Source organism: Eufriesea mexicana, unplaced genomic scaffold (genome assembly GCF_001483705.2).
Source record: "Eufriesea mexicana isolate 0111107269 unplaced genomic scaffold, ASM148370v2 scaffold76, whole genome shotgun sequence".
In the NCBI taxonomy this organism is placed as follows: domain Eukaryota; kingdom Metazoa; phylum Arthropoda; class Insecta; order Hymenoptera; family Apidae; genus Eufriesea; species Eufriesea mexicana.
The window spans coordinates 1,033,781-1,060,945 of record NW_016908289.1 but is presented as its reverse complement, the minus strand read 5'-3'; the positions used below and the strand labels follow the sequence as shown (position 1 = coordinate 1,060,945).

Below are 27,165 nucleotides of genomic sequence, written 5' to 3'. Positions count from 1 at the left end.
AGATGCTAAATCGACGTGATTCGAAAGTAATTTAGATTGTACGTAGAAGCATTTATCTTATGCCGGAATGTTACTTTTATTCCTGCATGATGACTTTTGGAAGAACGATTATTTAAGCGAGAAAGTGAAGGGGAGAGTGTGAAGAATTCGGTAAAATTCCGTGCTTCCTATTAACTAGTATTACGCTGCAATTTTCTCCTGGTTCGCGAGGGGAGTGTACTTCGAATACTTCTTTTTTTTCCTTTTTCGAGGAGAAAAGTTGAATCACGATGGTATTCGAGAAGTTGTGGAATAGAGGGAGCGAAGGAGTTTAATTTCGAATTCTACTCGAAAGTGATTCTCAACTGCACGTGCACGTTTCGATGCTTCCAAATTGCAAACTGACGTGACTGAAGCACCTGGAACGTATCGCGTTGGAAGTAATTAAAACTAATTTCCACGAGGTACACGCTAAAACATGTAGTAATTACGCGTTAAATTTCGTATTCAATAATAATTTAATTTCTGTCCATTTGTAAAATCACGATACGTTGCAATCACGAGTGTTGGAGTAATTAACACATCGAGAAAGTCGAAGGGTAAGACACGTGTATCTAAATAATTTTTATGCATGGAATTCTACAGACGAGGGCCTGTGTTTGCACAATTAGTGTAATCTAAATTATCACCTCGTGTCTCAATAATTTTTAATAACTTTGAATTTTAATTCAGTAGAGATAATTTGATAATTTCATGTTAAATTTGAATCTATTTTTTGGCCATGCTTTGGATTAAAGTCTAAATCTCTATAGATGAAGTTGTAGAGAGAAGGAAACATTCATTTGTGAAAATATGATATTCAAGGCACGAGAAAGTAAGGAATATGAGATACTTCAATATGTCTAATTAAAAGAACGCAGTTGCATACTTTCTAAACAATTAAGACCTTTCTTCTGCAAATTCTTTTGCAAAAACAATCTTACAGGAACCTTTTACGTAATGGTAATATTTATTCATCTTGTTACATCATCCACTTCGCGAGTCACAATAATGCAAAACCAGTATATACAATCATAAAATGCTAATAAAGGAATGTATGCAATTTTTTTCCGCTTTCCCATACATTTAGCATGGGAAGAAATTTTTAATTAGCACAGTCTTTCCTTTCAATCCGCTGACGATTACAATCGTTCCTCGAATGCAGCGCTGTCCACTTAATTGGCCACCGATTTGCCGTCTAAGTGGTCGCGAGCTAACCCCACCACTTCTTGTAATCGCCCGTTCGAAGGACCTAACTTTATCCGTGATTAATGTCTACGATAAGTCAACTACCAATGAATCACCGAAAAAGAAAGAAGATAGCGTCTTCAAATTCCTTTCTTTATCGCTGTAAGATTACTATAGCGAAATAGTCGAAATTCTTACGAGCAAAATGATACCAACCACGACTGTATTCGAATCAATATCGCGTTTCTTAAAAATAACGTGTCCAGATATGACTTGTATAAGGCGGGAGCAGGGCTGAATGTTATCCAAACAACAGTTTATGCTGCGCCTCGCTCGCGCCCTCTGTTTCTCACTCTCACTCTCGATGTATTCACGTCGGAGTGACCCGAAGTCAGATCACACTGGTCAATTCGTGGAAGCCCATCACGCCGGGTAAATAGCCACGCTCGGTCCCAAACTATAGCTGCTAAGACTGGCAATACTGTGCCTAAGGAATGGTTTAACCGCGTTTCCAATACATCGCGATTTCGCGCGTCATTCGTGCTCGAAGGTTTAATTAAAATCGAAATAATTTATTCAGCGCGTGGGTGCCACTGGTGGCGCTGTTGTCGATCGACTCGAGTTGAATACTGCGACTATCCCGCGAACTCGGGGGCCGTGTAAATACGCGTAAATACACGTTGCCGCGAATCTGGGCAGCTTGTGTCATTCCGTGGGCGAGGATCACGTGTTCCGCGTTAAATTAAACGGCCACGTCGCGGTAACGAATTGAACAGGGGAATCGTTTCCAGGACTTTGGATCGTTTCGTGTCTTTTGTTCTTTTTCTCGATTGAACTTGAGAGTCGACGGGTGTCTCGCTGGACGTGGGTGCTATAGGATCGTGCACGCTGGAACGTATCGGATAAAGGGATACGTGGTTGCCTATGAGATAGAGTTCCTGTCCCACGGTGATTAAAGGAGGTAAAGCAGGTTGTGAATTATATTCGTTAGGTTTGTGGAAATTGTGAATACAGTCGGAGGGCTGATCTCGTTGGGGGAATAAAAGGATTTGAATAAATATCGGAGGAGATCCGTTATCGTTGGAAATCGTTCTTTAGGAATTAATTCGTTACGCAAAGGGAGCGTTATATGTAGATTTAATTATTTTGCTATTTATAAATTTAGAGATTTAATTGAGTTAACGATTTCATGACTTTTAATGTTTCCAATTTAATTTGTTTAATTATCTTAGGACATTTATGAATATATTTTAGCTTAATATATTTTTATATAATTGCAAATTTGATTTACATTTTTCAATATCTTCGAATGTCTGCGAAATTGTTTGTACAACTGGTATAAAGATACGTAGGAATGAGATGATCGAATGTGAGAATATTTATAAGTCACAAAGAACTAATAAAAATTTATTCGTTACTTTTCAAAAAATATACCATTAATATTGAAACTCTGTTTCGAAAGTTGTTTATTCGATAGTAGGTAATTTGCATGGTTTACGTGTTATCAAATGATGGCCGTCTCGAAAATGTAGTTAATCGTTAACCTTCGAATAAAATTTGAGTATGAATATTTCTATTTACAATTAGGGTATTTATCTATCTAGTTATCACGAGTAGCTATAATACAGTGCAATTTACATAAAAAATACTGACTCACGAATGAACCTTTTCTGATTTCCAACTTTAAAAATTTATTTTTTCCTTTAGACTTTAAACTGTTTATTTAAAAAAATTGTTAATTTAGAAGATATTTTAATTTCAATATTGAGAAATGGTATGCAATTTTAAAAATTCTTCTGAAAATTTTGAACTTACTAAGTACACGAAGTTCCAACAGGACTGTCCTGTATCACGATATTAAAATTAAAATAATTTCCAAAGTGTTACTTATTAACACAAATAATGCCATATTTTTCTACCAAAAAATTACGTATTACATCAATAGCTTAATGAACATTATTACATAATTTCACTTAAAGAATGTTTACTCAACTTTCAAAAAGGAAGAAAAGAAATATGAAAATGCAATTTACAACAATTCCAGTGTCACTTAAATAAGACACTGTGTATATACATTTCTTCCACACATCGCATCGAAGTAGTCAATAACATAATTGTTGCCCCAGTTGTAAGGCCCAAAAAGACGGATTTCCGATTTCTAATTTCTCTCATATATCTTGTACGTAATTCATTCTTACTCGAAAAAAAGAAGTTACGTCTTTAGACATCGCAATGGAGGAGCTCACGCATAATTAAGACACACCAGTAGGAAAGCAAACAGAGGGAACATGTTATCTTGGCTCGGTTGCATGGACGCCTCACCTTGGGGCTGACACGCTCGCTTCTCTGCTCCATTTGTCACGATAACGCGAAAACGCTATTAATTGGCCAGCTGTCGCCGGTAATAATCGATCACCAGGACTGCCTGATTTACGAAGAACTCTATCACACCACTCGAGCTGATACCTCTCGCCCACGTGCTCGTGTCAGCCATGATAGAACTCGATAATGATTGCCCAAGAATTCTTTTTCCATAAGACACCTATGTTAGAATGTCGATTATCTGCGCCCATTAACATCAGTTCGATTTATCATTAGCTAAACGTCCAACCGTATGAATATTGATTTTCCGATGATAAATTATATACCGGGTGTTCTGTTCGACTCGGAGTATTGGGATATTTTATGGAGAATTAAGGTAACTAAATTAGTGTCCTTAGAAGAGTTGTTTGGTATAAAAGTGGATGTTAGTCACTACTAGTCTGCTGTACGAGAATTTTAAATTCATATATCAAGTGAGAATATCGTTAGGCTTGCTAATATTTAGATATGTATACATAAATATAAATATTATTAGTTTCCAACTCATTTATCCGCAAATAAATTTATCAAAATCTCAAAAAGATTATTTTTAATATTCCAGTTATATTTATTTAAAATATATTTTCCATTAATATAAAAATACATGGTAATTGTATTCTTCAAAATCATACATGTATGCACCGTTATACTCGCATCTGCAAATACCAGAACATGATCATTTCGCTTTCATTAAATTCTCTAAAACTGTATTACAGAGAAGCTTCTTATCAAATGTCAACCCATTTAACAGATTAAATTTCGTGCTAACGCGATTGCATCTAGAAACGTCGCATAACCTCATTTTCAATTCTCGCTTTCCTAAATGTCCATAACGACGCAGCTGCCATCTACCGCGTGCTCGGTCGCGTTAACGAATCACGTGACCGTGCAAAAGTACGAGAGACGCGAAAAAAAGCAAGGGAATATCGTTAGCAATGCTGGCTGGACACTGGCGGTCGAGTCGTCACCTGTTTACAACGGATCGCGTTACATCGGACAGAGGCAGTGACTGCGCGTTAATAGATCGATGTCGAAGGACACACGTAGGTTTGTTCGTCGAACGCGCGACCATTATCCGGATTTTCATTTCATCGATTCCTCGCTGCTGGATTTGCGTCAGCCCGAGGCGACGGTGTCCTCCATGGAAGGATTTATGAAGATCTCATTGGATTTTTTCCCTTTCCTCCATTTACCCCCCTCTGCCACGCTTTTTCTACGTTTCCCTAGAATCGTTCGAGTCCCACGCGATGGATTGAGTAAAATTGCGAGGTCTCCGCGCGAGATGTCTCGCGTCTCCCTAGGGGCTGCCGGTGAATGCTAATGGCGGCGTCGAATGTCGTTTAAATACAGAGGCGTTCGCGGACACCGCGAATACGAGGCTGCGTAAAAATTTATGTCTTCTACTTAGATCGTGATCTACCGATGACGAACCACGCTAACTATTTTTATACCGTGGGTCACACGAGTTTTTTATCGAGTTGGAATTAACGATTTTTCTTGTCTTTTTTGGAGGGACGGGGCCATAATGGTTGGTCGATAAGTAGTGTGGGATTTTTATATCAGAGGTTTATTTTTTCCAGCACAAAGTAGTGGACGTAATCAATTAAATATGTATAATATAATCACGTGTAAATTATAGTTATACAGTAACCGATAGAATAATTGAATAGATTATATATTATTGAATTATTTTTATTTCGGAAAAATGACTGGCATTTTAAATATAAATTTTTAAATTTATGATATCACTTTTTGGCTAATATTTATTTAGGATATTCAATATTTTTTAAATATTTTGGAAGAAAAGGTAAAAGTTTTAGATTTAATTCTGTGTTAAATATTTTATTTGTATTCTTTCTTGGGTAATTAATTAATTTAATTAGCTTACCGTTGTTTTTAGGATTGTCGTTAGAGTTATTGGATCTTTAGAATATTCTTGTAAATACATAGGCGCATATGCGGTATTTTTTAAAGTGTTAAAGTTATATTTTTGTTATACTGGATATTACCTCTTTCGTACATGATTTATGAGGCAACTTCAAAGCGTATCACGTGTTTACCGTATCGACATTTAATACCGATGCTTGAGAAACTGATGAGAAAACCGAGAGAAGTGATTTCTGATGGTATATACTTTTCGCAAACAATAATTTAACTAAACCTAATAAATAATACTCTTCATAAAAATGATGAAAAAGAGCTTAAAAAATTTCATGTAATTCATTTTATTTTAATAATCTTATATTGTCATAGTATTATGAAGTACTTTATCTCCAAAACGTCTATTACATCTCTTTACCATTTACATTTGCAAATTTCTCCTCACCTGTAGTCAAACAAAATTCAAAAACACATTAATTCTATCTTCGCACACAGGTTATCATTCTCATAATAAATATATAAATTGTTTTCATTAATATTGAAGATAAACGACTGAGTTTACACAACATTGCTAATTAAGGTCACAGGTCATTGAACTTATCTCAACATCGATTACAATACCACGTTATGAGAGACAGATGTTAACACATAAGAAGTTGTTAATAACATCAGAATGACCTTCAAGAAGACCTTGATTGCATTATATCTTATGATCATTAGAAATACGTTACAAAATGAAGCACACAAACTCCCCTTAATCGTCTATTCATAGTTCCATCATCGGCAAAGATAATTCAAATTCTCCAAACAACCAAGACTCCTTATACAGTGTGCCCTAAAAATCGTGGTGCAGCAAGCAGGGTAATGATTCTGCACGCAAAAATGAGTCGAAAAAGAAGAAGAATATTTTTTCATTTCAGGTTTCATTTTCGAGAAGAAAGAGTTTGAAAATCTGTCAGCTGTGTGCTAACCACACACTAATCGACAGATTTTCAGCCTCATTTTTCTCCAAAACGAAGACTCGAATGAGAAAATCTTATTTTTCTTTTCCAACTTATTTTTTAACGTAGAATTATTATTCGGTGGGTATATCACGATTTCTGGACACCCTGTATCACGAGCATGATCATGAAACGATACAGTTGAGCCGTCTAACAATTTCGCGGTATCCATCGCGAGGTTGAGTAGAGCTGCAGTCTCATCCCCCTCAAGGTTATTACGAAACATTGTCAGACTGGCTCCCATAAACATCTCCGTGTAACATAAAACCCATTCATTCCCGAAAACGCACTCGAAGCTCGTTTTCCTTGCTGCCAGTCACTCTCGTCAGACGTCTCTCGTCCAGCAGCCTCTTCATCTCTAGTCCCGTTTATGGTTAATGCTTGGCGTATGCGCGTCTTCCGGCATTCGTCCCTCTATCGTTTCGATCCTTTCCAACCAGCCACTGTATATGCCATACACCATCCTATCTCGTCTCGTCTGGTCGCGGAAGGCTCGTGGTCCCATAAAGATCCCTCGCTAGAGGTAGCAGCAATGGGAATCTGCCTAGCCAATGCTAAACTCGGTATGGTCAAGTATCCATTTTTTAACTACTGTCTAAAAATCTTGCATTCAACGTTATTTTTTAATTTCATGGCTTTTTTATCATACAAGTATGTAGAATTTTTGCAAAAATAGGGAGAGTTCTATTCGATTATTAGTTTATCTAAAATTTTTCTAAGATAAATAAACAGGTAATATTTTAGGTTTTAATTTTGCACTATTTGTGAGATAAGAATATTGGAAATTAAATTAGAGTAACACAAAATATTCACAATTAAATTTTAATACAGGACTTAGTCACCAAAGCATCTCATTTTTTACTTTTCGACTTTCAAAAAACGAAGTTTCTCATCGGAAATGGTAGTGTTGGAGTCAATTAGTTTATTCAGATATTTGGCTTGAGATCTTATCATAAGTATATATTTGCCAGTAACTTTCTTGGGCTCCGACAGAGGGCACAGTCGAGTTGGTTACTATGCTTATAATGGCTATAGTACAGTGTCTGGGGCAACGCCTATGAGGGTGTGATCGCCGTTTGGAACCTTACAGATACCATTTCCTTACATGAATCTAACAAACATAACTGCTGCTATTACAAAAATTTCTCTCTTAACACCTGAACTTACAATACTAGTTACTCCGCTTTGTACTATTATTTTACTATCTTATTTAAACTCTCTGTCTACAGAGTCCTTATGCATGACTATAAAACAAACTAATACAAATCAAGTAAAAAATTAATTTTCACTTTCACAATTGTCAGCCTGCACAATCTCCCTCAGCGTTCCTAACTCGGCAGTTCTCAACAGTCAAGACTTTACCCATTACATTCCTCCACCTTCGAGCCACCCGACAGTATCACAGACTCTCTCAGGTCTTGCTTCAAATACTACAGCCTTTACGATATCCCCAAGAGGACGCCCCTGCAAAGGGTTAAATACCAATCTCCCTTCTTATTCCGTTTCTCCCGAGATCCACTCATAGTCCTCTTCGCCCACCGCGTGGTTATCTGACGTCGAGTCAAATGACCAGCAGCCCCAGTGCCAAAGACCCCCGATGAGACCAGGTTCTGGTTTTCAGGCTGGCGTAATCGACAGACGTGCCACATCGCACGGGGTCGCCGGGACTCTACAGTAGCTGAGAGGCGCCGGTGAGATTTCCGCGTCGCATCAAAGGAGGATCGGGGTGGTCCAGGAGGGAAAAATTAAGTCTGGTGGAGGAGAGCAGGAAGTGGGGCCGGTGCTGGCCACCGGGACGCTCCTCGGTCTTTTCCGCTTCAGGATGTCGTACGCCAATCGATTCCCGTCCTCGCAGCACACCCGTTATCGCAGCAGCTGGGGTCCATCCTCAGTCACTGTGTTCAATCGAGCCGACGTGCCCAGGCCCTCGCCGGAAGAGGAAGAGTACGCCGAGTTCTATCACGAGCGTCTGCACTCGGCCCAGAGCAGACAGTTGCTGCCGTTGCAGGAGGACCTCGCCGATTGGATCAATAAAACGTTGAGTGAGTAGCTTGTCTGATTTTCTGTTGGGGTCTTGGATAGGGTGCGGGTGGGCGCGGGAAATTTTGGGGTTGGTTGGGTCGGGTGGTAGCTGGAGAAGATTTAGGGTGGCGTGTCTTGATAAGGGAGCATGCTTACGACATGGGTTTGTCTGGTCTGGGGGTACAGGTGGAGTTTGGGCTGATGCTCTGCTGTGTACTTGGCTTAGTGCTGGTGCTTGAGGCAGATACGTGTGGCAAGAATATGTATTTATATCCTATGTTTGTAGTTTTATTTTATACAGGGTGATAGAGAAATAATTTTATTCATTATCCCCTGAGAAATAGTTTTGATAATTGTTTACAAATTTTTGAACAGTTATTGAACATGTATTAGAGTGTTTAAGTAAATTAATGCTGTTTTTTATTGAGATAAAAATGTCAGTATGTTACATTTAAGTACATATTACAGATTGATAGTTCTAGTGTTAAGTAACTTCAACCTAGGTAGCTTTCTCGTGTGATCATAAATAAGGTAACATGATATTTTAGGGATTTCCAGTTCACTGTTCCAACTTGTGTATTTTATAAACGACATATCATATCCGATTTTCATTTCCACAAACATAAAGCTTGATCTTATTCTAATTAAAATGAAATGAAAAATATACAATATAAAATGATAAAGATATATTTATTTTTATATCATGTATATAGGTAGAGTTTTCTAGTTTCATATACGGTATTTTATTTTCCGAGTACCAGAGACAGAAGGAAGGGATTGAGTGTCGAATTAGCTAGAGGCAAGGAGACTCATCCTGTAAGATGATCTTGAACAACGCAGAGAGTAACCTGTTTTCTCGACAGGGCCTGTAATCTTGCCTGTTGAACTGGAAACGTGCATTCTTGATTGGTTAATTCGATAGATGTAATCTGGTGATACGATAATCTTATTTAACGATAGTATCGATATTAGTCGATTCAAAATTTGATATTGGAAATTCGTCAATGCCCTGTTAGTCTAAATACCTCGAAGTTAGGATTTTAGGATTAATGATTCGTAAGAATCGGATGAAGCGATGGTTTATCGATTGAAGTGCTCTGGGAATGGTTCGTAGCACGTGACATGTTAGTCATGGATTGCTGAGGAACAGTGAAACCTCTGAAAGGGACTGTGGTTTTTTCCCTCTTCGCTTTTTATGGGATTTTGTTCGCAAACCGTGAATCTTTGCAATCATGGCCGAGAACCGTGAAGAAATAAACGGTAGGAAATATTGTTTCGGGATTCGAAGCAATTGCGTTCTAATTAGAAATGTGCAGTTTGAAATAATAAGTACAAGAAGCAACTCGAGCAAGTTATTATATAATGTGGTCTAACTGGAATGGTATTTGGTCATTTTATTACGAGGTCTAAGATAGAGTATAGTGCGTAGCTATAATTATTGCGAAATTGTTTATAAGAATTAATGAAAATATGTTTTTCGATATAAATTCTTTGATTATTTTTTCTCGATTAATTTTTTATTAATATTCTGTGTATAATATTCACCCTATAAAAATTGTTCATACTATATCTTTTTCGTGCAATAATTTTTGTATTCGTATTATAACACCGATTCTCAGTTTATTGAAATTGAATTTTTAATTAATTTATTGTCTTATTACGTACAATGTCAGTTGCAAATGTTGACAGTATTTTAGAGAAAAAATAAATATCTGTCGGATCACACTGTACATGAAAATTCAATTTTTGACGGATGGAATAACTTCAGCGATTGAGCTATGCACACGAATTTCCGATAACCATCAGCCAATAATTTTTCTGATTTACGAGGTGCTTCTGCGGAAATTTGCAGCATTCGCTTCACGTAATGCAAATACATTTTCGTTCATGAATCAATGTTTTAACCAGTTTATAAAAATTTCTCATAATTTTAGATAATACTTGCCGGAAACGAAATTTGTTCAAAATTGAAATATTTGATTTTTAGAAAATATTATATATCGTTTATTTAAAAATGCAACGTTCAAAATTTTGATCTCAAATGCTTCGTCTAAAATTTGAAAAGCACATGTTGAAAATTTTGAACTCATTTCCACGTTTTACTCTTCCTCGAGGATATTCGGTTTATTTCCATGAAAACGAAAATTTACTGTAGATTTGAATATTCAACGAATCTCAAACCCATAACTTCCCTACTTTCTTCAATATTTGAAGCAAATCGCAATAAATTTAAATATTCAAGGAGGAATTTCAACTCATCACCGAACTTTCATCTTCCTCGGTCAGATTCGACTGATTTTCATGAAAAAGAAAATTTTCTGCAGATTTGAATATTCAACGAATCTCAAACTCATAACTTCCCTACCCTTTTCAGTATTCCACGCAAATCGTGATAATTTTAAATATTCAAAAAGTTTCCAATTCGTTACCAATCGTTAAACCTATTTCCATGACTGTTACTAACCTCCAGTTCTCGTTCCAAGGGAAAATAAAAATTTAACATTTCCTTATTAACCCTTTCCAATATTCGAAGCCAATTATAATAAAGTTAAATGTTCAAAAATACCCTAAACTCTTCGCCAAGCATTCGATCGATCTTCACGACCATCGCTGACATTTGTTGACAGAAAAAGAAAAAGTTAAGTATTCAAATATCCCGAGCTTTTTCTTATCTGAAACAGTAAGCTTTTATTTTTACGTGCTTCTGGTTGCGAAAGTTACGAGGTGCAGAAAGGAATCGTCGTGACGTAACGAGGATCGGAGTTCCGCGCGTGCACCCGGCTGCTTTTTTCCGTGGCGTTTCCTTCGCGATGCGGGTTCGCCTTAAAGGGTCGGAGGAAAGAGCCCGTCGGGCTGTGGCATACACAGCGTGCGTACACGACTTTCGTAGCGCACAAAAGGTTCGCATCTGGTGCGACGTGGGAAAGGATATTCGTAACATTTGGCCTTTCGTTTCGTCACGTTTTTGGCGGACGGTCGCGCGGATTAAAGCCGAGTTCACATTTTATATTACAACACGTTTCGCATTTTCTAATATTTCATATCTATATTTTAATATCACGTATTATGTCGCGCCTTTAATTTACATATATATTAATATTATATTTTCCTGTCTAGTGATTTTATATTTTCCAATATGTAATGTATTTCTGATCTTGCATTTTTTAAATATTGTATTTGGAGGTAGACGATTTTGTTAGGCAGAGTTCTTGGTAATTTTTATTTAAAACGAAGAGAAAATTATTAAAAGTAGAGGTGAATATAATATACGTACATGGTTATATATTATACGATACTATTGTACTAAACTATGCTTTTATGTTATTGTTTTAAAGTATGGTTTTGTGTTATATTATAATATTGCTATAACTTGAAGTCTTTAATGCATAATTTTAATATAAGTCTCTGTTTTTCCTTATCTTTTTTTATCTTTTTTTTTTACTAATAAATTATGACGTATTTGTTACAAGTTCGTATTCAATGAAGATACTTAGCCTTCGTTTACATGATTATTCGTAGCTTATTTTTAACTTTAATCCTTCGTGTGTTTACCTTCGTCATACCAGTGCTAAAGTAATAGAATTTTGTAATACACGTTTAATTACATATCATAAACCACGCTCGTGGAAACGTAATTAAATTTTTGGACAAATATTGTATCAAATTCTGAAATTGCAAAGCCTTTGTGTCATAAATTTCATAAACCCTCTGGTAGGACAGTAATAGAATTCTTAATGTGAATTTTACTAAAATCTAAAATTATAATATGTAATTCCGTATCATGAACTTTCTAACACAAAAATTTATAATATAATACAAAAAAAATAATAAGTAAATAAGTAAAATTAATAAGAATTTAAAATGAATTCTTTTTTGGGCTCGCGGAATATTTTCTGTTTAAAAATGGCATGCATAATTCGAATAGGTATCATGGAATGTGTTTAATCAGTGACGGATGAAATGTGCACCGTTTAACAGGGATGAATTTATTAGTGAATAATTTGCATCCATAAAATGGAATTCATTATGAAAATGGAAATTTCGTTTGGGCTGCATTGATTAGAATCCTTGAACGCATGCATGATTCAAGAAATCGTATAAGGACAGATGATCGATGTCGTGTCGCGAGGTGGATTTATGTACATCAAACAGGGAAGATAAGAAATCGATGTCGAATGAATTTTTAAAATACTAGAAATATGAACTTATAAACGAATCAAGAAAAATCTCGCTTATAACTTCACACGAAATTTAAATTATCGATTGAATAATTATATTACGAAAATAAATATTAACGATAATAATTATTATCAGCAATTAAAATTCTGTTTATAGAAATTTTTTCACGTCATAGTACATTTTTTATACGAAAGAAAATTTAAATAGAAAGATAGAATAATTTGGTGTAATCGTCTAATTTCTAATTGAAATAAACGAAGAGTAATTTGTCCTTTTCACGTCTAATTTGAGTCAGAAAATCGAATGGAAGTTGAGTAAGACAATAATTGGAATAATCACTTCACCAGTTATGGTAGATATAATGAAGGAACGATTGTAGGATAAAGCAAGCTAATTTCGGAGAAGGAAAGTTTGAAAGGAAAATTCGTTTTAATTGATCCATGTACATAGTTTCATACATGAAACTGCGGCATGAACTAGCCATCGACAGATAATCCTCTAGATCGGTAGTCCGATACGTTAACGAAGTTCGAAGTAGGTGAAAGTTCTCTCCATTAACTGGATTAGACGCGAAGACCACGAAACGGGAATTCTCAGCAGCGATGTACAGCAAATTATCATTGGAAGAACGTTACAATCTCTTTTCCCACCCTCTTTGAGAAAATAGGGGCGAGTTCCAGGGATACCATCATAGTCAATATTTTTACCTAATTTCTACTCAAAATCATAGCCATTTTTTATTATTTTACTTTCACTCGATTAGTTACCAAATCAGTTGAAAAGATTATTTACAGAAAGAAATTAATTTTGGTTTCTTTATTCATTTATTTATTTTCATCCTATTACTTAATTAATTTCATTGATCATCGAATATCAATTACCCTTTACTTTTATTAATTAGTCTAGGTATGTAGACTATATTTAGAGGAGTATTTCAGAGTATATTAGATATACGTTTTAGTGTCGGTTTACTATTTATTTCAAAAAATTATATACTTTTTATCCTGTCTGAAATTTACGAGAGATATTAATGGTGTGAGAAAATGGCTGGAAAGGATGATCTACCGTGGAAATGGACGTTCCTGTTTTTCATGAACCGACACTTCGTGGACAGTCCAAGCCTTTTTTCGATCTCTGGTACTAGTGTGACCGCCTTTCTGAGCTACTACTTTCCTAATACGGCTGTGATACGAGTCGATGCGTAAAATAGAACCGCCCTGATCCATCGAACGTCGCACGGAGTCACCGATCTTAGGCTACACCATTCTATCGAGTAAATAACGCCATTCTGTATCCTACTTTTGCGTTGCTGTATCGGTGGTCTATTCAGATACATCCTTGAAGAAGTCGTTGGCTAGGAGAAATTTGAGTGGAACATTTTTTACTTAAAAATATGAATATAATAATAATTTGATGGTCAGGTTGAATAGGCACTAATTAAAAAGTCTCTGATTGCATAATATATATAATATATAATTCTACAGGATTATACGAAGATTTGTGAAGGAAAGTAGAAGCAAAAATAGATAAATTCAGAATATTCTTTGATTTATACAATTGTGTTATTTGTTTATTTATATCTTTGTGTTAATTACTTGGAAGAATATCACGTACTAATAATAAAAATGCTAGTTCATTTCTATATATTATTTCTATATACTACTAAAATTACTAAAATTTCTAAAAATTACTGATTAAAATTGACTAAAATTGGAAAACCTTATTTTAAGTACGCTGCAGTAAATTTAAATGTAATTACATATTTGTATCTAAAATGAGATACTCTCCATATGCAACCCTAAATCATCGTATCTCTCTATATAAGAACAGTGTGCTATAATTGGCCACAGAAACTTCAATTTCTATAAATTATTATTAACTAAAATATATATCTGAGCACGATAAAAGATAAATTATTAGCATCATCGTAAACTACCATTCCTCCAACCCCATAGTATCCAAATGTTAATGTAAGCCACATTATTCCAATACGATTTTATATCGAGTAACAGTCTTTTGAAGTCATCGTTTAAATTGATTTTCCAATCGTTAGTCCATGTTCGCGTAATTTCGATGGGTCCTGGCCAAGGACTCGATATTCGAAATGGAACGAGTTGCCGTTTCGTCGTTCGATTTTTATCTCGATTACCCACAACGGTGTTATCGATGTCAAGGAAGGTTGTTTCGCCAAGAAACGTCTTGCAACGATCCGCCATATATTTTGGTGAACGGAGCGTGCGGACGATCGCGGTTTCAGGCGACCTCGAAGAATCCAGCCGCAAGATCTGGACCACCATGAAGGATTACGACACGAGCGGCCTCTCGATGAAAAACGACTAATACGCGAACCGACTGGTGCCGTGTCGTCTTTCTGGATAAGAACGGACCGCTTTGAATTGCGCGAAACGCGGTTGCCCGCGGTTTCAATTATATTCGCGACAGATGTCGCCGTTGAGTTATTCGACAGGACGATAGTAGGTTCTAGGTAGACCGAGTGTAATATAGATATAGAGAATGGCTGTTGGAAAGTGTCTGAGTATATCTGATGATTTTACTTATTTAATTGTATATGTTCAGACATCTATAACCAATTAATCATTAGTTACAGCTAACGACCATAGAGCTTACAGTTAATCTCACTTATAAAATCAAACATATCAAGAATCCATAACAAACTGCTCGTGCATCGACGTCTAACGACCAAATAACCTTCACTTAATCTCTCTTCTTAATCCAAACAATTGAAAGATCCATATTCAGTTGCTTATCATCTATGATCTAACATCCACAGAGTTATTAGTGAATCTCCTTTCTGAAATCAAACCGTTCAAACATTCATATCCAATTGCTCTTGAACCAATCTAAAAGTCGCAGAGCTATCAGTGGATTTCTCTTCTTAAACAATTCGAAGATCCATGCATAGTTGACTATCGTCTAACACCTGACAGCTATAGAACCTCTAGGTAATCTCTCTTTTAAAATCAAATAATTCAGAGATCCATACAAAATTACTTATCATGTAACATTTAACATCCAAAGATACTAGTCTCAAACTATTCAAAGATACATATCCAATTGTTCCTGAACCAACATCTAAGAACGACAGAAGTATCAGTGAATCTGTGTTCTAAAACCAAACAATTGAAAGATCTGTACCTAGTTGCTTATCGTCTAACATCTAACAAGAAAACCTCCAATTAATCTCATTTCCAGAGATCCATATCCAATTACTCATGAACCAACACCTAAGTACAATGCCAGTCTTCCACATGCAGTTAATCTCTGTTTCAAGACCAAGTAATTCAAAGACCCGTTCTTTGAGTTACTACTACTCATCTACTGGCCAACGTCCCAATCATCGATGCTTTCCTCGTTCATCGTCATTACCCCACCTAGCCACTCGGAGCAATAACAACAACATCAACAACGATTCCGATAGCCTGCCATTACGTCCCATTATATCGGCTCTCGGAGTACATACGCGTCTAATTATATCGCTATCACGCCTGACACTCTGGCCTACGGCTGCAGCTTCAAAGCTCTCGGACGAGAGAGATAGGTCGGCAGCCTTTGCATCGTACGCGGGGGTACCTCTGCCGTGTACGTTACTATTCTTGTTCCGCCGGTGTACGATTGAAGCGCGCATACCCACGCCCACGCATGCGCAGCAGCGGTGGCCGCTTGAAATGCAGCGTGGCGGTCAGCTCTCTCGTCTGCATTCAACCCATGGGGGAACTTAATGCGCGAGGGTGAGCGACACGCGGGGTGTTTGCGCGCCGGGGAAAAAAATAACCGCGGACCCGACGACGTTTCGCTGTTTGAACTGAATTATTTCGAGTCTGTCCACGGACGTCGCTCCAATTAGCGTTCCTCGTGGAAAGGTAAACGAACGCGGATCGCGGGTCCGACTGTAGTGCACAGACCGATCGTTCACGGTGATATGGCTTCCGTTTTGGTAATAACTGGACTTGTTGTGGTTTTCTCTCCATCCTTTTTTTCCTTGTTTGGGGGGAAAATATACCACCTTTCATGGTATTTTGTAGACTTCAAAATGGCACCGAACTTAGTACACTCAAGATGTTCTTTTTTCAAATTTTTTTTAGGTTAGGTTCAGTTAGGTTAAGTTCAAAATTTTTGAGATAGCTTAGGTGATTTATAATGTATTTCGTTTGTTTTATCATATTAGATATAGGATTAATAAACATTTGATGGGTGCAAAGGAAGAAACCTGTTTGTAACTTATCCAGAGTGGTCATAATTAGATCAAAGTCTCTCTGTGTCTTAAAATTCTGTGCTACAAGCAGTTGGTAGGGGTTAATGGGTAATTTTGATAAGAATCTGGCACTTTATGGGGATAGTACATAAATTTCATTCAGATGTATAGGTTAATGGGAGATCAGTAACTGAAAGCAGCACTTGCTACCATCTTATGAAGTCAGCAGACTATAAATGTTGCGTCTGCCATGATGACTCGTTTGAAGTTGTAGTTTCAAGATGTTGAACCACAAAGATTCATGAAAATAAAAATTTCTTGGTGCAGTTTTTGGGTACGAGGCTGTTTATTCTTTCTTTGAACATTATTCCAGTTGTGTGAAGAAGAGTGATTATGCTAGTGCAAGTTTTGGTCCTCGCAGTTGTAGTTTAAATGTAATTAAATTTCATAGTTAGCATTAGTTCACTGATAAGTAGAAAATTTTAAACGATCTTGGTATTAGTTTGATTATGATAGTGCTCGAAACAAAACCTATCTACAAGCCTGCCCTCTATGAACGAAAATAATTCTGCCATGCATGACTACTATGTCAATAACGGTCACAAAAAGTAAAATCATTATAGATCCATTTATATATAATTTTATAATTAAATTACATCCTGTCAAAAGCAGCCAAGTGTCTGGGTACTTTTAAGTAGCCTGTACGTTGCAGGGAGTGTCGTAATTGGTTGATTGATGTGGATTGGGGTTTGTTGGAAGCTCGTCGTTTCGTGGGGATTGAGCCGGTTTGGTTAGCCAAGATACTTCACTCTCTGTCCAAACTGAATAATACAAAATTATTCAATATTTAAACAATTTTTAAATTCTCTACCACGTAAATTACAAATTAATAACACGATACTTACCCGATCCTCGAAACTTCTTCAAGGTACTCCACAACATCGAGCACATAAATCTATCATGCTCGTAAACCCGTTTTTACAATCGTCTATCGCCATATTAGCGATAAAAATGTTAATTGAAAATGTGCGGGGACCCCAACATCGGTGCCAAGAGAAGGCAGTGTTCGAAAAAGGGATAATGAATCTGTCGCTAGAGAAAATTGATATCCCATTTACAAGCCTGATCAGTGCGCAGGCAATGCAATTGGAAAGCGATTTGTCCGCCTAAGTCGGAAGATCTAAGTCGTAGAAGCGGCGCTCGGTTTGGCCGTTCAAGGTTAACTACGCGAAAGATTAACGATGTGGTGTCAGGCGTGTTGCGCAGGCGCGAAGAGCCACGTTTCCAGCCGTACGAATACTCCATTCGATAAGTCCATTCGTAGCGCCTCGGACGGTCGTTGCGTTAAACTCACACGTTTCAGGAACGACTTATCCTCGAAACAATCAACTATCTTATCCCACACGATCTCGTCGACCAAAGGAACCCAATCGTTTTCAATCATCCACCGTTTAACACGTGTCAGCCATTCGATGAATCATCGAATACCCATTACGAATACTCGCGAAAATCTCGCGGAGTACTCGGCCCACGCGAGCCTCGAACGCCTCTGGTGTCCAGTCCTCGAATCACCGAATTTCCTGCCGTGATTATTAGAATAACGCGAAAGGACAGGACCTTTCGACCCACACCCGCGTCTGCGCCGGCTGCAGAGGTCTGACTCAACCGGAAGTCGACCGGGCACCCCTCTTCCTTCGTAGCACTTCTTCTCCCTGTATAACGGCTACCTGAAGCCGCATTACGCATAATGGGCGTACGCGTAGACAACGCGCTTGCGCGTGTGCGAGGGCTCGCTGGGTCGCGGATGAAAGGTTAGGAGTGGGGAGAGACCGTTCACGAATAGGTCGACCGTTCGGCACGGGCCATGGACGGTTAGCGAGCCGTGAATCGCGCCACTGGCACCCCGCATGCGGGGCTTCCCCGGCCGCGCTGCTCGAATTCACCGCGGAACGATTCAGACCATTCGTGTGACTATGGGCCACGAGGGAGTTGGGAAAAGGGATGGAATGTGAGTTTGATTTGGGGTGGGCTTTCTTGGGCTGTTAACGAACAGTTTTAAAATTGAATACATATGTACAGTGTTTCTCGCGCGGTTGGAAATTATGGTTATTTTGATGGTAGAAAGTTAACGATGGATGTGGACACTGTGTTGATATATTTGTTTCTAGTGAATTTAGGGGTGTGTAAGAAGTTTTTTTTTGTTATGTTGGATGTATCTGTATTTAATTTAGGTGGTTTTAGGGTTAGGTTGCATACAGTCCTACATAATATCGGGGTAGATGATACTCTGTTAACCCTTTCACAACTGCGAACAGATATATGATATCAGTTCGCTGAAAGTAGTAGGATATACATAGTTTTATTCATTTTGTATCATGTATAGAGTATATTTCAAATAGAGGTTTACACGAAAGACACAAATTTTTCATTTGGAAAAATTCTTTTTCTAAAATTCCTATTCAAAAATCACTCTCGTCCTTACTCAACGATGTCTACCATTCATAAGTACCACCTCTGTCTGCTTTTATCAGTCGTGATAGACCCAACAGATCCCACGTTATCGTTCGAGATACGGTATCATATCCCAGGTGGCGCGCGCGTAGCGCTCCGTTTTGTTCGTCCGGGGACGAGCTGCGTGGGGTCCAGCGATGATGAAACAAGAGTTGTCGCGTCGCCTCGTATTTTATGGTAACTGGTTATTGCTGTAATGCATCGTGTTCGAATTAATGCATCGATCGAACAATGCCAAGGACGACATTGGCGGGGTACTCTGAAAAAGGCTCGAGCCGCGGCTAAAGAGGTCAGCTGAACGTTAAAATCGAAGGGTAGCGTATCAAGGATGCGGAGGAAATGGGGGTCACGGTGTACGCTTGTTATCGGCGCGCGTAATCCCGCGTTATTACGCGGGAAGACAGACGGATTGTGCTGTCGATAAAATTGACGTGGAAGCGTTCCCTTTTTATGGAAACAGGGTTAAACCTGGATTAAATCGAGAACACCATTTCGACTTCTCATCTGGTCCTCTATTGTCATTTCGTTGAGGAAGATCGGGAATTCGTTGAAGCTAATAGAAGTGATTTTTCGATACCACTGTAGCATGTTATAGCGAGTGAGCATTAGGGGAGAATAAAAATGAAATTGTGGGAATAACGAGCCGTGTTTGGAGTAACGGTAGGACTAATAGCTACAAGAAAGTACTTTTCCTTTTCCTTATGTAGGATTCAAGAGAATGAGGTAATACTTCAATGAGATCCTTTTTATGTAGATCTTGTGTTACGTGAGAGAAAGAACAATGGCGTGCAAGGAAGTGTCGTAATAACTGGAGGTCACATGTTGGATTGGCAAGATGTTTGCACAAACTGTTTTCTCGAGCTGTTTATTACTTTTCAATCTCGTTGAAACAATTCTGCAAAACTAATTTAAGAACCTAACTTATCAAGTATTATCATTTACAGATGTAAAGATAAAAATGGAAGATTTGATAGTATGAAAATCAAAATTGAATGTACATATCCTTCATCATTTAAGATTCCACGATAATAAACAAAATTTTTAAAATCCACTGATCCAAGCAAATATATACTCCACAAGAAACACCTATTAAGCAATTGTCCAAAGCTACAAAAGAATTGAGTAAAATTACTTCAAGGAATCCCACTGTGAATTAACAAAAATGATCAAACCAATTCATCACCCCATATAGAGGAAGCCACAGGAACCAATTCTCCCTGCAACTGGGGGGGCTAGCATTCCTCCCACACTCGACTTCACACGGTAATCCGTGGTCTAATTATCGAATACCTGAGCGGAGTCTTTCCCCTTAAAGGCGCCGCGTTATTGGCCCGCATAATGTCAAACATAAATTAGATCCACGCTGTACGGTTCCGGGTGACCGAGTTGTTGGTCGTCGCGCGGCTCGCACTCGAATACGCTCACGCCCGTGATCTTTCGCAAGATCGAAGCGAGGGTTAGGCATCCTACGAGCGCAGCCGTCGTTATCACGAGCGCCGCTTGGGTTCGCTATTGTGTCTCCAGGCCATATGCGAACGATATTCGCCAGCCAGATCCGACCAATGTCCGTATGCAAGCCGCGTGTTACCTCCTCACGTGTGCACTGCGCACGTACACGTGTGTGTGTGTCCTACGGTGCAACGTGTGATGGACTTTACTCCATAAGACCGCCCGTTAACAGTTTTTTTCCCGTCCTGCCCCGGGTGCAACCCTATTGTTACCGGGTCGAGTCACGAGCCACGCCGCTGGTTCTCATTACCATCCGTATCTACGAGGCTTTATCGCTCCGTCAGCCCAACCTAGTTCCTATTTCCCATCGTATCCCGGCTATATCTATATAGGTGGCGCACGGATCGTGTCGCGGCGGCCCATCGGATTTTCCTTGGATTCCCGGCCGCGAGATCTATCCAGCAGCGTGGGAGAACCGTGGGTGCTCGTGTGTTATTTCTTTCTCTGTTTCTATACGTTTGTGCTGAATATCCTGATTGCCTGATTGCAGCTCCGATGCCACCGAAGTCTCCATTTTTAGGTTACCGGTGACACGTGTAGGTTTGTTGATGAGGAAAGTTAGGTCATCAAGTTAGACGATTTTTATTCTCATTCTACCACAATTCTTGCGATTCGTCTTGGCATCGGTGTTAAAGAAGGTGGTCCTGTCATTCTGTGACTAATTGAATTTTTATTCACTTTGTTAGCCTTAGGAAGATCTCTTCAAACTTGTAGGTTGTGGACGTCATACGTTGTTATCACGGTTTTCATTTTTATTGCTTCAATCGTCATCTTTTCAGCGTTTCATAGTTAGGTTTACATAAGCTTAGAGATTATGTGAGAGGTATCATCGCAGTATGACTGCATTCTTTTCACTAGGCATCTTCTAGTCTCTGCACAGTAGGTACTTTTAGGTGCTCTCTGTCATGCGCTGATACAGTAACAGGATAAGCCATCGTCGTTTTTATCTTGTTAGTTAATACTCTACATCCACGTTAATGCTTCGTATTGCTTCTTATCCCTCTGTTCTACTTGATCTTGATGTATCCTGTTCGTCCTCTTTGTCATGTGACGTGACTCGTAGACGTGATACCTTTGACCAGTGATAAAAATTCAGATTGCTTCTCATTATGATTATGTCAGGAAGTTCACTTTACTATTTTATGACCTATTAAATCAGCCTCTCTTTCTTTAACAAGCTTCTTATCTTTGCACATTAGATGCGAGGTTTTTGTCCAATCAGGAATATCCATATGTCATACTATGTTATGATCCTGTTACGAATCATGCCCATTAACCATTTTCTCAGTCTTGCGCAGTGAATAACACTTTTAGCCAATAATGCAAATTCATGTAGTCTATCTTCATAACCGTGCCAGGAAATTCACTCAATTGCTTTATGTCCAACCAGATCTGTATCTCTTCTATTAACCAACTTCTCACTCTTGCACAGTAAATGCAACACTTAGCTAATAATGAAAATTCGTGTGGCTTATTCGCACGATACTCCTTTCTCTGGTCAATTTTCCAGCCACGAACAGTACCTACGGTATGCAGCAGAAAAATGATCACAGTGGCGTTTTGTTAGCCTCGAGGCATTCGAAAAATCTCGGCCTTGATCCTGTTTACATGCCGGCGAATGAAATTGAAATGATTTCGTGCAGTCACGCACGAGTTGGCTTATCGTGAGAGTGTCCCGGCTAGATCGTTCCTCGCTTCACCGGGCACGCTACCAAGTTTCTAGCGTTCAGCTTTTCGTGGACCAAGGAAGCAACGTGTACCCCCGTGGAGTTACGGAAGTCTTTGGGGCGAAGGGAAGAGAGGGTACGGGGCTCGTTCCAAAGGGAGATTCGTTCAGGTAGCGAGGTAGACAGATAAATCTGAAACGGTCCACTGAATGGTTTCTCACGTCCTCTGATAGTCGTGTCATCTCGGAGACCTCTGTCGCCTTTGATGAGCCGCGATAGCGCGCCAACGTGCCTCTACAAGGGCTAATTCGCTTTCCCTTCCGCGTGCTTCAGGGCCCCGTTGGATTTTTCAATATTCCATGCACGATGAACTTTTGATTCTCAGGAACACGTGTATAAATTTCTACTTCTTTGAAATCGACGATTACACGTTGAAAACTGGTTTCTGGAAGAAGAATGATTGTTAAAGGTTACGTGTAGAATAAAAATTTTCTTAATGATTATGATACATGGTAATACAGACTCTGATTCCTAAGTTACTACATATTTAATTTTACATTGTATCTACTATCTTGTAATATCTTTTCTATTAATTTATTCGATATTTCAAATTAATTTACTCGCTATCATATTCCTCGATAATCGATATTGCGTCAGCTGTGTTTCAGCTTCACCCTCTCTAATATGTTCCCCGCAGTGCAGCAAATGTCTTATTAGCTATTTCGTCACGAGGAATAGGCTAGGAGAACCAATATTACACTCAGAAATCAATTTCCATGAGCATCGATCTATTCCACAGCGATCAACGCATAATCCTCATCATCGTGACTCGAGAAACGCCTCTAGTTGTAAAAGGATATAATTAAATCTCTCTCTATAGCTCTCTCGAAAGCTTTGAGGACCCTGAAAACCTGTACGCACGAAATTCCACGACAAAGCGAAAGTCACCCTGCTATTGCTCGAGAAGAATTCGATTATAGCGTAGAACCCTAGGGGGCTGCCCTATTGTTTTCAACAATGGCGCCACTCTCTTCGATACTCTCGTCGGCTTTCGAGTGACCGTTTACGCCATGCATTGGGCCGACGTAAGGATTAATACGTTGTTGAGAAAGTTGTTTCGAGGATCACGTGGAGCACGACGAAAATCTCGTTTCTGTGAGCAGTGGTGATGAACGTGGATTCGTGTTTCAGGCTCCGAAATCGTGTCAGGAGACAACTTCTTTGATGCACTGGACAATGGCGTAGTGGTGTGTCGACTGGCCAGGGTCATACAGGAAAAGGCGAGGACGGCGATTGACGCTGGAAGAGCGAAAGGGGTGAGTAATTGCGCTGTCAAATGGCTATTCCTGACAGTTAAAGATGGTTATAGCAAAGGGATGGAGTAGTATCGATTCAATACAAAGCACTCAAAATGATTAGTTTCAAGTACTCCATTTTTCAGTTAGTAAAAGTCCTTCTTATAAAATAGAAACATAATTATATGTACCTGTTGTAATTAGGATTTTTACTAGCTGGAAAAATAAAATATCTGAAACTAATCATTTTGGCTCCTTTGTGTTAAATAACAATGAAAATAACGTAATAAAATTGAAGATAGAAAAATAATTATATGTACCTGTTTAATTTCAGTATACATTTTCATTGTTATCGTTTGTATATATCTTGGGTCCACAAGACCAATTGATGGACCTACTGTTAAATATATTACGGTAGCCCATACCTCTGTGTATAGGTTATGGCTGTGAAATATTAGCTATTAACTAGCTCTGTAATTAATTTAACGAGACTCTGTAAATTGAGTGAAAAGAAAAATTTTCTTCATAATTTTTGTGCCAAATAATTGTAGAATTGATTGTTCGAAATGCAACGACAGTTTCATCTGAAAAATATTAGTTTGATTATTAACGAAAAGTCCTATGCGTTTCGTATATCTATATATTTTATATAAGATATTATGTTTATTTTACGCGATGCAGTATGTATAATCCTGTTAAATATTCCACAATTTTTGTTAATGATAACGTATCAAGCGCCCTCTCGTGATTGGTTTTCAGCCAATGCCGGTGATAAGAGGGCGCTGCTGGGAGAACGCAGCGCGCCGCAGCTTCTTCTCTCGTGACAACATGGAGAACTTCATACAATTCTGCAGGCGTTTGGGCGTCCACGAGAATCTCCTATTCGAGAGCGACGATCTCGGTAAGAAAGTCTTCTCGCTAATCGATCTTAATTCCACGAATTCGACTCGCTTCGTTCTCCCCCACTCTGGACCCTTCGCTGTCTCTCTCGCTTCCCCCACTCTGCTCGCACAGCCCCACCGTAACCCAGTCGATTAAAAGCGAAATCCCGCCAATTACGTTGCGTAGCCGGTTGCGCGTGGCTATGCAAATTCAAAGCGACCGCGAGAGTAAAGTGTAATCGGCGCGAATTAAGCGCGTCTCGCGACGGGAACGACGAAAACGAGAAAACGTTTCTATCACGCCCGACCGACTTCCAATGCAACGAGGAACAATACGCACTTGCGTGACCGCCTAAGTGACGCAATCACGAGGGCGTGATGAGCTATGGGGTTGCGTAAAAATGGTTCATTGAGTCACGTGTCAAGAGGGAAGCCTATGGCGCAGGATTTATGTCGCGGGTGTGAACGTTTGGAAGGTGGTGAAGAGACGGAGGGCAATAATAACGAGAACTTTTTGTACAATTTTATACGATCACACCTTGGACTTTACTATTGTGCAACTACATGCTATATGCTGTAGGATGACTATACGTAATATCATACTAAGGTTATGTTATAGTATACGATACCACGATTAGATCTTATTATTCGATATAATTGGATTTGGGTGGAAATTCATTTTGTTCTAGGATATATCTAATATTGATGCAGTATCGGTAACTTATCGACGAAGTAATTTTTATAAAAATACTGAGTGTTAGTTTTGATTAAATTAATTAGCGTAGCGACATTTTGGAGAATTTAAAAAATATTCTGGATAACTGCAGGAATTGATGCTTCAATTATGAATTTATATGGAATAAATGTTCGATATAAAAATTTTAGCCATTAACGTTGAAAATTTATTTTGCATTTAGCTTAACGTATCTTGAAGTGAAGATTATCTTTTGATAATTATTAGAAAAGTAATTAGAAGTCTGTTTACTTTCATTCTTCTCTCCTAATCAATTTATGAATAGTTTTCGAATTCCACTTTTATTACATCTTTCACTATTTACCATTATGCTCTTCTCTTCTATTTTGTGTTCGTACACGTGTAGAAAAGTCTTGAAGTACCGTAACTGAGACAGAAAAAAAGATCTGTGAAGTTTCGAAGTTTACTTTCCGCTACTTTACCGTCCAATAACTTCGAACGTTCGAAGCTAGTAACCTCTATTCACTTACTTCGAAAGTACTTCGTCATTCCCTCGCGATTGTCAATTGATAACTACAATGTTTTACTTTAAATGCAAAGATTTAGAAAGGTGATATTTAGAAAGTACTGCATAAATAAGCATCACGAAATTTTTTGAAAGGCATTCTTACATTCTCTCATTAATACAATACGCGATATTAACCCTTTGCACTCGACGACTTTTTACAGAAAAATAGTAATTCGAAGACTTTCTGTCACAGAGTCGACGATATTTTTGAAATGGTAAATGAGAAATCAGATGCAAATTAAGACGCAAAATTATTTTTCTTCGATATTCCACGCATCGTTAGGTAATTTTAAATTTTATATATTAATTAACATCGATCTTTAGAATCTGATTAAATGGTGACTAAGAGTCACCTCTCGAGTGCAAAGGGTTAATAATATTACTCAGTATCTCAAATAGTATTTGTACAATGTGATTCGCGTTACAAGTGAGGTTTGCTCATCGCATGTTTCTGTTAATAACAGACATTTCTCGCATATATCCCGTGTCACGCTGATTTCCTACAGTACAATACCTGAAACAGGGCAGCGTTGACATCATCTCAACTTGAACAGCAACGATGCAGACACTAAAATGCGACACGCGTCCGAACCTCGATACACTGAGCCATGTATAATGGCGGAGCTTCCCTTTTTTCCCTTTGTGTCGTGCTGTGGCGCTCGCGTTTGAAATTCTCCTTCGCTGGAACAGGAACCAGTGAATCTAGATTTTCGTGTCATACTCGTCGTCGTGTTGGGAACGTAAAATCGCTGGATATGTTTTTACGCGGGACAAAGCTTTTGTCTCTTTATAAACCGGTGGAGCATAGAAAAAATGGCTCGCGGAAGTAGATGAAATGGATGTAAAAGCACCACCATTTTCTAAACTAAAAGAGTTCTTTCTTCAATCTAGAAAAATTGTTCTTATATTTATAGTAGACTATGTTGACTATGATACAGTAAATTTTCTTTAATCGACAATGTAGGTTAACGAAATGAAACATTTTTTTAGGTTAGAATATGGTTGAAATTTGATTGCAACGTGTTTAGTGGCTGTTTCGTTTAACTGGCGAGATCTATTTTAATGAAGAAATGAGATGTACCACGAAATGTAGGCTGAATTGATCAATTACACTTGTAGGAGTTGGAGAAGGTCGAGGGTGTCATCGCTTGCGCTCTGTAAATAGAATCTACATTTT

The 27,165-nt window shown here is 38.4% G+C and overlaps 1 protein-coding gene across 5 annotated transcripts in view; it reads left to right on the top strand.

The window, feature by feature from the left end:
- Positions 1–27,165, top strand: part of LOC108555095 (growth arrest-specific protein 2) — a 48,972-nt gene that overhangs the window by 15,284 nt on the left and 6,523 nt on the right. For 4 of the 5 annotated variants that reach the window (XR_001890750.1, XR_001890749.1, XR_001890748.1 and 1 more), the window contains exons 2-4: positions 8,071–8,491; positions 23,742–23,866; positions 24,605–24,746. Coding sequence is in view for 1 of the 5 variants with exons in the window: in XM_017910608.1 (XP_017766097.1) it covers positions 8,272–8,491; positions 23,742–23,866; positions 24,605–24,746 (487 nt within the window). In the remaining 4 variants the exon portion in view is untranslated. Of the gene's footprint in view, positions 1–2,056; positions 2,168–8,070; positions 8,492–23,741; positions 23,867–24,604; positions 24,747–27,165 lie in introns of those variants that run through there. The other variant, XR_001890751.1, reaches the window with a different exon arrangement.